At 41.3% G+C, this 14,018-nt stretch overlaps 1 protein-coding gene across 1 annotated transcript in view; it reads right to left on the minus strand.

Annotated features, from left to right (window-relative positions):
• LOC121726160 (tryptophan 2,3-dioxygenase) overlaps nt 1-14,018 on the minus strand; it is a 31,892-nt gene that overhangs the window by 2,547 nt on the left and 15,327 nt on the right. Inside the window, exons 4-7 of the mRNA XM_042113393.1 lie at nt 5,955-6,077; nt 4,915-5,006; nt 1,640-1,784; nt 1,205-1,326 (exon numbers count right to left, since the gene is read on the minus strand). Coding sequence (XP_041969327.1) covers nt 1,205-1,326; nt 1,640-1,784; nt 4,915-5,006; nt 5,955-6,077 — 482 coding nt within the window. The remainder of the gene's footprint in view (nt 1-1,204; nt 1,327-1,639; nt 1,785-4,914; nt 5,007-5,954; nt 6,078-14,018) is intronic.

A 14,018-nucleotide genomic window follows, 5' to 3' on the forward strand; every position in this document is an offset into this window, starting at 1 on the left:
CTCTCTTAGATATCCATACAAAATGTTACCTAACTGTGACGTCACGCTTAGTTTGTTCGATAGCTATGTTAAATATAAATTGTGTTTATGAAAGTGGTTTCATAAGAATTTTTTTTATAAATTGCATAACTTATCGAATGGTATACAAAAATTATGGCATTTTATAAAAAAAATCGACTTGACTATCCAACTTTGAAGGCTCATAACAAAAAAAAAAATACATGACGTAAGTTATGACGCGTAATTTTAGAAATACTTGTATTTTATCGCTATGTCTTTATTTTATTTTAAAAAATCAGCTAATCTTTGACCTTGTCGTCATCCCTATCATTATCTTTTTTTATGAAATAAGGGGCAAACGAGCAAACGGGTCACCTGATGGAAAGGAACTACCGTCGCCCATGGACACTCGCAGCATCAGAAGAGTTACAGGTGCGTTAAGCAGGGAAAAGGGTAATAGGGGAGGGTAGGGAAGGGAAAAGGATAGGGATTGGGCCTCCGGTAAACTCACTCACTCGGCGAAACATAGCGCAAGAGCTGTTTCACGCCGGTTTTCTTTGAGCCCGTGGTATTTCTCCGGTCGAGCCGGCTCATTCGTGCCGAAGCATGGCTCTCCCACGTCTTATAAATGAGTCCCTTAATAGAAAGTAGCAGCACTGAAAGAGCGAATCTTTTTGCGATTCGTATGAGCATCATGAATTTTCACATAAGTATAAGAATAAATATAAAAAAAAACTTTCAGCTTGCTAGGTACTTTTACAGTGAACTCTATAATTATATAAGTGACACATCACACATCACCATCATAAAGTATTATCATTTATCACTTAATTTTGTTTGTACATTGTTTAGCTTAAGTCCCTGTTAGTGTATGCAATGTGTAAGGGTATGCAATGTGTAAGGGGTTAATACTCGTAATAATAAGTCAAAGACCTTTAAAACCTATCGGTTGTCTGGAAGAAATTTGCGCAAATCATTTATATCATTTATCGCAAAGATTTTTTATTATTATTATAAACCTAGTCTTTTAAATTAAAAATATAAACTTTATCTAGTAGCCCGATAAACTGCACACGGTTACCAACATATTCGCTGTGTCGTGCTTGCGGATACGGATGTATGTCACACCTTTGTGTTTGTGTATACGTGCGTATAACAATGATCTTCGCGTGTGTATAACCTTGCATGAATACGAGTTACTGACCGTCTCTCACCGCGGGAGCGCAGCGCGTCATGCACGGCGGGGTCGAAGATGGAGCGGTAGATCTCGCGACGATTCTCCACGTCCTGCAACCTGTGGCGACGCACCACCTCGTTCGTCTCGCGCTGGTGGAAAAAACATTCTATGTATAACATAACAAGAGTTTAGTAATACAACTTCTAAAACTTACTGATCGATTTTGACAACATCTGTGCAAGCTGGAGACGATTCAAGAATTAATTTGAACCCTGTAGCGCTTGTTCAACACTAGCATCACTACCATAGAGCTTACTGCTGAAGCTGTATTACGTATAGCCACTTTTACCAATATTATTTTGTGCATTTTTTAAGCTTTCCAAACCCTATGGTGAAATTAAAACCTACAAACATTCATCGTCCTAGCTATATCGCTTTATTACTATTATAAAATTATCCTACCATGGCCTCCTCGCTGTCCTCAGTGAGCATCTTGTTGACGGCGGCCTCGAACTTGCCCCAGAAGTTGAACCCGTACGTGTTGAGGCCGGGCGTGCGCTCCAACCACCGCTCTATCAGGGCCAGCAGTGCCGGCTCTTCTTCTGATCTGAAATTAATACGATGTGAAGACGTAGGTATATAAATTATTATGTATTAAACAATCTGCCAAGATGTCTATTCAAAAATCCGGCTCGAAGGATCACTATATTTTCGTGTACATGTCGCAGGCGGATTGTATAATCCGCCGCATTACATTACGGCTAACTGTTATCAAAAACCGTTTTGTGTGTAAATGTGTTCAACGATTACACACATACCCTCAAAACTTAGCAATTTAGCAACACACTTTCTGTATCCAACGCCATTTATTGTTGTTATTTAAAATATGTTACAGGCAGCCACGAATGTGAAGAATCGGAACAAAAACTGTCAAAGAGGCGACTAATCTCTCGCTTTATTACATAATATGACTAGCCGTGTTGGCGCGGCGGCTGAATTCCGGCGGCTTTTTATCCAGCCGCACACACAATCCGGCTAATCGTTTAACCGCCACATTTCAAAACGGCCCTGTTTTGATAACAGCTAGCCGTAATGTAATACAGTGGATTATAAAGGGTGTAACAAAACTAAGTAATAAAACTTTAGGATATGTATGGCTCCCTTACATAGAGTTCGCTGTGAAAGTAGCGGCGCTGAAAGGCCAAAACTTTTCTCTCTCTCTCTCTCTCGACGCTGGGGCGCTAGCCCATACAAAAGTGAAAAAAAATGATTTTTCAGCTCTGCTACTTTCACAGTGAACTCTCTACAAGGCACACATACACACCCTAAAGTATTATCACTTAGTTTTGTTACACTCTGTATAATAAGACTGCGACATGTACACGATAATATTATCCAGTGATCCTTCGAGCCGGATTTTTGAAAAGATGTCTTGCCAAATTGTCTAATCTTAGAATAGAATAGAATATACTTTATTGTGCACACAGTTTATTGTAACTGTGTGCACAATAAAATGTCGACACACATACAACAGAAACTCATAAAATGACGAGTACACAAAGGCGGTCTTATTACTATATAGCAATTTCTTCCAGACAACCTTTGGAAGAAAGGAAACAAAAAGCTGCTAGAGAAAGGGCGTTGTGCTTAAAGTATAATATTATTATTTAATTATTACAATAACATCTAAAAGTAAAGCTTAAAGACTTAACATTAATACATTACATATAAATGAAATAAATACGACATACATAATACATATTATGCAATATTACATACAAAATACAATAAAATAAATATTTTATCAGCAATATATATTTGAATAATAATAATAATAATAAGCCCGCAGGGCAGCTTGTGGCGAGCTGTTGGGGAGTAGCGACCCCACGTACCCGAGTGCTCCCAGGGAAGCCCCTGTTCTCCATCTCCGGCTTGCCTTCACTGGCCGGCTGGAGTGAACACTGACGGAGAATCAGGCCCTACCTCTGCCTTGCCTTAACCGGCCGGTCAGAGTGGAGTCGCGAGAGCTTCGGCTCGGAGGAAGGATGTGAAGCGTAAGTGGCGAGTGGGCGACGTGATGGGACCCTCTGAGGGTGCAAATGATCGGCGTTTTCCAGCGACACCTCTCCTGCCTCAAGCCGCTCTGTCAATGTTGCCGCCTTGGTGTACCGTGCGTGCGACCATTTTGAGGGGCCCATTCAAAGAGTTGGCGAGTCACCGTCTGCCAACTTTATGATACATATTTCTACGTTGTATCGGCAGACGCCATAGTCCTTCCATAGCTCCCGGTTACCCAGTCCACTAGCACCTCACCCCCATAGCCCGGTCTCATTTTAATTTTCCATTCCCTGCAATAGTCCTACACTGGCCGCTGGCTCTCCTTGGGCGTACTGTCATAGTGCGGACAGGGAGAGTCGCCGGCTAGTGTCACATTACATTTAGATTAAAACTGTGTTACGGGGCCTCTACGTGTTGGCTTCGGCCCCACGCATGCCTTCCAAAGGTCCGGGATTTAATTGCCCGTGAGCAAGGAGTGCTTAACACAAACATAATAATAATAATAATAATAATAATAATCTTTATTTAAAACTTTTAGCATCTGTTACAATGTGTAGTTATAATATGACCTGACAATAAATAACAGACTTTACACGTATTGTATAACTTTGGCGCCTGCACTAGGCTGAGCCTGTCCTGCAGATCACCAATATATTTTCCTTCTTTTAGACATATTATAGTTTAGTTAAGATCTAAATTTAAAAAAAGGTATAATATTTGAAAAACAAATAAAAGAGCCTCTGGCTACTCATTAAAATTAAATTGATTTTAAATTTTAAGTGCGCGCTGTGTGTGTGTGTGTGTGTGTGTGTGTGTGTGTGTGTGTTGTCTATCTATATATCTCTCGTAGCAATTGTTCTTTTTCTTGATAATCTAGAGTTTTGAGCCAGTTTTTAACTTTTCTCTTTACTTCTATTAATGAACTATCTTCTAGGACGCATTTTCGTTTTACATTATTGTATATAAATGGGTGTAAATATGGACTATGTCGTCTTGAAAAACTAGAGTTAGTTTGTGGTAGAGGCAGCTTTCAAGTTCTTTTTTTACGTAGTACATCATAATTTGGGGATTTAAGAAAAGCATGATGCTCCTTAACACAAGCCTGAAGTATAAAAATGGCGCGAACTGTGAGTACATCTGAATCTTTATATACACTTGATGTAGGATACCTCCCATTTTATATTATAATATAATACATATTATACATAAATAAATACTACATATTTAATATATACACGTACATAAAATATATACATAATAATATAATGTCATGCCATGCTATGAGCACATATTGAGGTAGTACTCCTTAAGGGAGGACTTAAATGTATTTAAAGTTTTAGAGAGTCTCACCCTGGTAGGGAGGGAGTTCCAGAGTAGAACGGACTGTACGGAGTAAGAGCAATGGAAATATTTTGTGTGGTGGATCGGGATATCAAGAAGGAGATTTTTAGATGAACGTAGCTCCTGTCTGTCGGGGAGGTGGAAGTTAAAGGTGTCCTTCAGGTATTTTGGACTGTGAGGATCAAATAGGATGGTGTAGAGGAAGGAAAGTGCATGGGCATTGCGTCGAAGGCGGATTGGTAACCATTTTAGTTTAAATAACTAGTCTTCAATAACTAAATCTTCAATAACATTAAATAATATGTATTGACATTGCTAAATTATTAATAAGAACTTACTTGCTTAAGGCATCCATAGCCTCTGGATCATCTCCGAAAACTGTCTGGTAGCTTTGGTTGTATTTCACCCTTAATTGTTGTTTGAGGCCCAGCTGCAATGTAAAATTATAATATTGTCATGCTAACTTATTCTAAAACGACGTCGCGCTGCGTAGCTTGAAAATCTAACTTTTGCGGCACGCCTGGCCTTATGCTAATTTTATTGCCTAGTAAATAAAGTTCAAATTTGAATCACTCTCAGGAAGTTTCATTCTAGGGTCGCACTGCGTTTTAGTGATTATTGACACAAGACTTAAAATTGATTGTACAACATCGTTAAAATATTTGGTTTTATTTATTGCCCAACACCTTTATTACCTGCAGCAGGTAGAGTAACTAACTCTACCCGCTTTTGTTGCCTCAAGTTGCTTATATACCTTTATGACTTCTTTTCATGCAAACAATAATTCTAAGTTCTAACTGTAAACTACAAGTCATAGCTCAAATAATAAGATGTCATTGCTCTATATTGGCCTCTCAAATCGATCACGCTGGCATCCCGTGATCTCACAAGAAACTCGTGACACAAGATAGTATAATCAATTTTAGTCATACTAGTCATGACAGCAAATTAATGACTTAAATGGTAATCAATAATTATTTTATGGTATGTAGAGATATCAACTCAATTTACAAATTATGATGTAAAAACCGTGCGGTTTGTCACCATTTGTTTTCATTTGAATAACGTGATAACAGTAGGTATGTAAGTTATAACCACATAACGTAATAAATCATATTAATTATATTGTAATTCTGAGTGTAATTATAACAATAAAATGCTAATTATCCATATTAAGTTACTTCGGAAACAAAAGCATCAAACATTTTTGTTTGAAATTAGATACCTACTTTATTTGATCGTCCACGAGTCACGAGTCACGAGTTAACAATAATGACTACCTTCGGCTCGAAGAACTGGCGTAATAAACTCGCTCGGGGCCGTATTTTACTCAAAAGATGATCAAATATCTTGACATTAATCAGCTTAGCTATGTTACCTTATTCTCCAGCAGTCGGAACTGCAGGCTCTGGAAGCCGGAAGCGGGCCGCAGGTAGTGGCGGAAGTCCATGAAGTCCAGCGGCGTCATCGTCTCCAGGATCATCACCTGGTCCACTAGCAGCTGGAAGAAAACGGCAGTTTGTTGAGAATAAAATAGTATATAGAAGTAGATTCATTGCAGGCCAAATTTCATTTCATTATCATATTTTGTAGAGATTCTAATTACTGCCAAGTATTGGTATTGTTATATACTTACAGTGTGTAACAAAAATAAGTGATAATATTTTAGGGTGTGTACGTGTTCCTTGTAGAGAGTTTACTGTGAAAGTAGCAACACTGAAAGACGAAAAAAAATTTTCACTTTTGTATGGGCAAGGGCCCGAGTGTCACGAGTTTCCTCATACAAAAGTGAAAAAAAAATTGGTCTTTCAGCGCTGCTACTTTTACAGTGAACTCTCTACAAGGAACAAGTACACACCCTAAAGTATTATCACTTATTTTTGTTACACCCTGTATAATATATAGACGAGATCCTCTTAGACGTATCTTCACTCATCAGTCATCATCAGCCCCGCTATTTATAAATAGGTCGTTAATCGTTATAGGCCACTTTATTTTAGCCGCCCATGTACGTAGTCTGCACGGCCTCTATGTCTATGGACGCTGCCGCCCCTAGGCTTCTAGGGGCGGCAGCGTCCATAGACATAGAGGCCGTGCAGACTACGTACATGGGCGGCGAAAACAAAGTGGCCTACACTCTATAACGAATAGAAAAAATCTGTTTATTATTCGTAGCCTACACTCATAAAAAAAACGAGTAAGCTTAAGGGACCACACAACAGAAGTTAAACCAAAGCGTGCAGTAAAGTTTTACTTCAAAATATGAATTCGGCACTGGTCTGTAGTCACCATCATTAAGGCCATCCCCTGAGCAAACGACCTTGACCATACATTTGCCGCGTTGCCGATATAACTATATAGAAATCCTATTTTTTTACTTATCTTAGTTTAAAATTGACCTAAAAACGTCCAGTATGTAGTTTATGAAATTGTTGATCTATTGGCGTGTGTTTCAAATAACCATAATTTGTAAATACTATGAAGATACTGAATGTATGCTTGAATTTAAATAACTTGGTCGTACTTTGGCTGATATCATGAGTATAAAAAACAAAAATAGGAAATTAATAACTATGAAAGGAACGTTATATACTCGTAGGTACTGAAGATTATAATTGCTGTATGTTTATTATTTAAATTTTGTAGCTTTCAAATTATGAGTTAATAAGGCTCTAAAAAGGGTAAATTATGGCATCTCCGTAGGGGGAGCGCCTTAAGGCGACGCCTTGATAATTTGGCTGTAGCGATATCGATTTTTCTCAGCAATAACTAAAGCTAAGAAATTAAAGTTCATTGTCAGTATTCATCATGTCTTTGTCTTTGAATTACCCATAGCATATTGATAATAAAATTGGTCAACTTTTATAACACAGAATAATCAATCAAAAAGACCTCTTACGTGGGACCTTATACGTGGGAGAGCCATGCTTCGGCACGAATGGGCCGGCTCGACCGGAGAAATACCACGTTCTCACAGAAACCGGCGTGAAACAGCGCTAGCGCTGTGTTTCGCCGAGTGAGTGAGTTTACCGGAGGCCCAATCCCCTACTTTATTCCCTTCCCTACCCTCCCCTAATTCCTTCCCATCCCTACCCTACCCTATTACCCTATTCCCTCTTAAAAGGCCGGCAACGCACCTGCAGCTCTTCTGATGCTGCGAGTGGCCATGGGCGACAAAAGTTGCTTACCATCAGGTGACCCGTTTGCTCGTTTGCCCCTTATTTCATAAAAAAAAACCTCTGTAAAAAAAGGGATTCCTGTTTTGCCAACAGAGGAAAGTGTTTTAAGCTTCCAAAATTTATACATAAATTGGTTCAAGCATACACTTTAATTTGCCCATAATATGTAGCTTATATATTAAATGTATTTATGGTTTTTAAATTACGCGACAAAAACCATTTTGTCGCTTACGCCCTTTCCATTTTTTACTGTTTCGGGGGTTACTTTAAAAACTCAAGTTGGATGGCTTATAGTAGAGTCAAGTGAATAGGAAAGTATAATAAACGGTAAAAAGAAATCAATATTTTGTTTGATAACATTCGTTACAGCGAGAGTAGGCCTGCGATATCTTAATAGGGTGACATTTGACCTGGCGCGATATTGTTTGTTACTCGATAAACTGGTCCGAACTAGTGACGTTAAGAGTTGGACGCTCGTCATAGTGTCGTCGAAAATATTTATCGATAATTTCGTCAAAAACAGGTCAGGGTTTCGTCAGATGCCCGTCTCTTACTCATTGTGAACTTTGACCTGCTTTTGCGACGTAGGCTCTAAGTACTCATGAGTACTTAGGGTGGGTTGCACCAACTTACCTTAACTATAACTGTAACTTTAACTATAACTTTAACTACAATGCAAAATGTTAAATCTTTGGTTAACGTTAGAAATGGACGCCATCAAGACGCCATATTTAACCATAACCATAGAGCTCGACAAGGTTTTAAATGCACGTGGCAAAAAAAAGGAACTAACGCTGTCATCATACAAAAACGCCATTTCTGACAGTTTCCCTTTACCAGCAGCGCCCCCGCCCACGTTCTTATAAGGCCTTGTCGGACCAGCAACGTCTTCTGTCAAATTCTGTGGTCAAAGTTAAGGTTAAAGTTAAATTAACCTTAACGATAACCATAACTTTGACCACAACTTTAACTTTAACCACGCCTCTGGTGCAACCCAACCTTAGAGCCTACGTCGCAAAAGCAGGTTGCAATCCCTTCACGAGACGAGTATGTTATATGTATAACTAAAGGTTGTCTGGCAGAAACTGCTGCTAGCAGTAAGACCGCCTATTTGTACATATTTTTCCTTTATTGTGTTTTTTAAGTTTAAATTTAGTTTTAAGTTGTACAAATAAAGTATTTTCTATTCTATTCTATGTAAAAATGGTAATTTCGGTAGAGTCAGTATAAGAGTCTAAGGGTTAAATCAGACCGCAACGCGACGCGTAGATGCGTAATTCCTAAAATATGGATTTGACAGATTTCAGTCAATGTGCGCTGCTGGTAAAGGAGAACTGTCAAAAATGACGTTTTTGTATGATAGAAGCGTTAGTTCCTTTTCTCGCCACGTTCATAAACAGCCTTGTCGAACTCTACGCGACGCGTTGCGGTCTGAATTAACCCTTAGACTCTTATACTGACTCTACCGAAATTCGTCCGCGTGGACTTCAGTTTATAGCGCGCGGTGTCAATAAAATTGGTGTCAAAAGCATTTTAAAACCCTGGTACCCCTTAAATCAAAATACCCAAGACAGCCGTGTAGTGTGCACATAATATGATTTTTTTTTATTAAACTTTTTTAATTTTTATACCTTTTGAAGCTTATTTAGCGTTACACAACTTAGCTGCATAATGCATCACACAACTTTAGCTTTGCCCAATACCCATAAACTATTTAATATTTATTATTGGTAGACTGTTGTTTCTGATTTCTATGTTGGTACGTGAGTTATTTAGTAACATGTGTTACGTGCTAGGGTTCGAGGATTTGGAGAGAAAGACCTGGTGACTCTCTTGAAGACTTTATTAACACTGCACTAAACACTAGGTCACAACACTTAGCACTAAGTCCAAACACTAATCACTAGGTCCAATCACTAAGCACTATCACTGTCCTAGGTCGTAGCCAAGTCGCAGGTTTCACTGGTTCACTCACTATTGATCACTTGTGTTCACTCCGAAATCGCCCCGAAGATCGCTCAGATCGAACTAACTTTCCGGGCCTGCCTGCGGCTCTTTTTATATGGCGAGACGAATTCCAGAAATTTCCCGATTCACGTAAACAAGTAAACAACCGTGGGAAATTTCTAGGAGGCTCGGGCATGTGCCACAATAAAACTGCCGTCCTTGCGATAAGTGCAGTAAGTTGAATTTAATTTAGATCTTATGGACTCAGTCATAAGGTCTAAATTCAAACACGCTAACAAATAAAGGGTAAACACGTAAACAAACATTGGACCTTTTTAGAAGGTTCGAGTATGTACTTGCGCACCACGTGTCCGTATACCATGTACCGTAACACTACTCCCCTCTTAGAGATGCTCGTCCCGAGCATCATTGTTACTGCCATGGTAACGCGCCAGACGGTCTATGTGTACCACTTTGAATGTCCCTCTTGGTTGCTTTTGAATCCTGTAAGTCACGTCATTCAATCGGGTAACCACTTTGTATGGGCCGTCCCACTTGGTCTGCAACTTTGGAGATTTGCCTTTTCGGCGAGTTGGGTTATGCAGCCACACCAGTGACCCTTCTTCGAAGCCGCTTGTATTCGATTTCCGATCGTATCTGGTCTTCATGTTCTCACTTGACTGTAACCCATTTTCCCGAACCATGGCGTGTATATAACGCATCTTTTCCCTTAAATCGCAGACATAATCTGGTACGGCCTTTGGTTCTTCCGGTGATCCTCCTGTCAAAAGGTCTACTGGTACTCGTAGTTCTCTACCGTAATTGACATACGCCGGGGTAGCTTTTATGCTCTCATGCTCGGCGGTACGGTACGACAGAAGGAAGAGCGGTATATACTTGTCCCAGTCCTTTTGTTTGTCATCTACCAATTTCGCCAAATGCCTCTCAAGGGTTTGGTTAAATCTCTCAACCATTCCATCAGACTGTGGATGGTACGCGGTGGTCCTCGTTTTATGCATTCCCAAAATTCTGCACACTTCCTGGAAGACCTGCGATTCGAAATTCCTGCCCTGATCGGAATGGATTTCTAGAGGCACACCAAAGCGAGATATTACTTCTTCGACTAGCTTAGAAGCAACTGTTGTAGCTTCCTGGTTTGGTATGGCGAACACTTCGGGCCATTTGGTGAAGTAATCCATGACAACCATGAAATACTTGTTTCCTGATTCCGTTACAGGAAATGGCCCAGCTACGTCAACTGCTATTCGTTCCCACGGTGCGCCAACGTTATACAAGCGCAGGCTCCCACGGCTCCTTGTCTGTGGTCCCTTCACTGCAGCGCAAGTAGTGCATTTGCGGCACCAATCCTGTACATCGTCTCGACAATGCAACCAGTAGAATCGTTCTCGCACTTTCGTTAACGTCCTCTTTACTCCTAGATGACCTCCTGATACGCCATCATGCATTTCACGGAGAACATCCGGTACTCTCGTTCTTGGGACAACTATCTGAAGATGGAACTCTCTGCCGTTGGTCTTCTCCCATTTCCGGTAAAGTATTCCGTTTTGAAGAATCAGACTGTCCCATTGCGCCCAGTACGCCTTAGTGACAGCGCCAGTGGGTGCAACCTCACTCCAGATTGGCTTTACGTCATCCCGTTTCTTCCATGTGATGATGTGTCGAAGGTCGTCATCTCTTTCTTGAGCCTCTCTCATACCATCATTCTCCCATGGACCCAAAGGACTTGTTTTCGTTAGCTTTAATGTTACTTCATTAGATTCCTGCTTAACACAATGTCTGCAGTCTTCTGAACACGGCCTTCGTGAGAGTGCGTCGGCATTCCCATGCGACTTTCCGCTGCGGTGTTCCGTCTTGAAGTCATACTCCTGGAGTTGTTCTATCCATCGAGCTACTTGGCCTTCTGGGTTCTTGAATTGTAGTAGCCACTTCAAGGCTGCGTGATCAGTTCGCAGTAGAAACTGTCTGCCGATGAGATACTTGCTGAAATGTTGTAGCGTCTTTACGACAGCCAAGAGTTCTCTTCTTGTCACACAGTAGTTTCTCTCTGGCTTAGATAAAGATTTGCTGAAATATGCAATTACAACTTCTCTTTCACCCTGTTTTTGAGATAACACCCCTCCAATGGCCGTGTTGCTTGCGTCCGTGTCGACTATAAACTGACCTTCAGGTTGTGGATATCCCAGGATTGGTGTTTTACACAGATGTTTCTTTAGTTTCTGAAAAGAATCTTCGGAAGTCTCGTCCCAAATAAACTGTCGTTTATCTTCTGTCAGCCGATGTAATGGCTTGGCTATCTCTGAGAATCCCTTAACAAAACGCCTGTAGTAGGAGCATAGGCCGAGAAATGCCCGCACTTCGGTTTTGTTCTTAGGGGTTGGCCAATTTTGGACTGCTTTTAGTTTCTCTGGGTCCGTCTGAATTCCATCACTGGAGATAACATGGCCGAGATAGTTCACCTTACTCCTGAATAAACGACATTTTTTCGGATTCAACTTTAACTTGGCCCCCTCTATTTTGGCGAAAACTCGTTCTAAGTTTCGCAAATGGTCCTCGAAGTCGCGGCCAACAATGATGACGTCGTCCAAATAGACTAAGCAAGCCTCTCCAACTAAGCCTGCCAGTACACACTCCATAAGTCGCTCAAATGTGGCAGGTGCGTTGCACAATCCAAAGGGCATGACGTTAAACTGCCATAGACCTTTACCGGTGGAGAACGCTGTCTTCTCCTTGTCTTTTGGATGAATTTCCACCTGCCAGTATCCAGATTTCAGGTCCAGGGTCGAGAACCATTTCATGCCACTCAAGGTATCCAGAGTGTCGTCGATTCGAGGTAATGGATAGCTGTCCTTCTTAGTGACATCATTGAGACGTCTGTAGTCCACACAAAATCTTCTGCTGCCATCTTTCTTCTTCACTAATACAACCGGTGAGCACCACGGACTTGCAGACGGTTCAATTATCTTATTCCTTCTCATGTCCTCCAAAAGGCCTTCAACTTCTTTTTCCTTTGCAATGGGTATCCGTCTTGCTCGTTGACGAATTGGGTTCTCGCTTCCGGTATCTATCCTGTGCTGAACCATCGACGTTCTTCCAAGGTCGTCTTCCTGACTGGAGAAGATATTCGCGTGGCGTTGTAAAAACTTCTTAGCTTTCATGCTCTGCGAATAAGTCAGATTACTCTTGCAGTCATCGAGTAGCTCAGTCACTATTCCATAGTTGCTGGTGTTTGCTGAGTCTGAGCCTGTGATCGAATTACACTTTCTCATCCAGACAACTTCCTCGCACTTTCCAATGACGTCACCTTTGTTCAAGCAGATCTCGCGATCACCAAGATTCAAAACTCTGACCACAGCGTAACTGCTTCCACTAACAAGGGTTCTTGCCGTCATCAATTTTTGCGCTGATGTCTTGGTAGGTGTGTCTTCGATCAACACACATCTATTTAACTTCTTCTTTCCAGCTGGCGGTAGTTTCACCAGCACTCTAGCTTCCGCTCGTCCAGGTATTATGACTTTCTTTACACATTCAACTTTCCCGCAAGCGCCTCCAAGGATGAAAATTTCTTCTTCGCCACACTTGAACACTCCGTCGGCGACATTAATTCTGCAGTTGTGATTCTTCATGAAATCCAAACCCAAGATGCAATCATCCATAATCTCAGCCACGATAACGTCATGAGGGTATGAGGATCCCCCTACATTAATCGTAACTGACATTTCTCCCAGGACGGGTATTGGCTGACCGGAGGCAGTAAGGAGCCGACAGTTAATTCTCCTCTTGTGTCTTCTTGCGGCTTTTACCAGATTTGGGTTAACTATCGTTCTAGAGGCTCCTGTATCTAGAGTCATTTTGCAATCCGTCCTGTTAATAGTCCCCTGAATCACAAGACTGTTCCCGCTGCATGCTTGGGAGATAACAGTTATCGGGGCTTCCTCCGTGTCAGCCAGCACTCGCCCCTTAGTCCTGGCTTTTATTCGTTTCCCTGATCCCGGGCAGGGAACGAGGCCCCTTGCTTTTGCAGCTCCTCCATTTGTTCCAGACGTTCCTCGAGCATTTTCATCCTTGCCATTTGGGTCTCTTTCTGCGGGCAGTTAAGCTGAAGATGGCCCCTCTCGCCGCACTTGTAGCACATGGCTCCAGAACTTCTCTTCGTAGGAGCCTTAACCTCCTTGACTTCCTCAGAGACCTCGCGGATCTTATATGTCTGCCGTATGTCACGCCGAACAGCCTCGACCTCTAAAGCATGCGCCAATGCTTCCTTAAGCGAGGTGTGGTGATGTAGCCTCACTGCAGCT

The sequence above is a fragment of the Aricia agestis genome, chromosome 4, assembly GCF_905147365.1.
Source record: "Aricia agestis chromosome 4, ilAriAges1.1, whole genome shotgun sequence".
NCBI classification, from domain to species: Eukaryota; Metazoa; Arthropoda; class Insecta; order Lepidoptera; family Lycaenidae; genus Aricia; species Aricia agestis.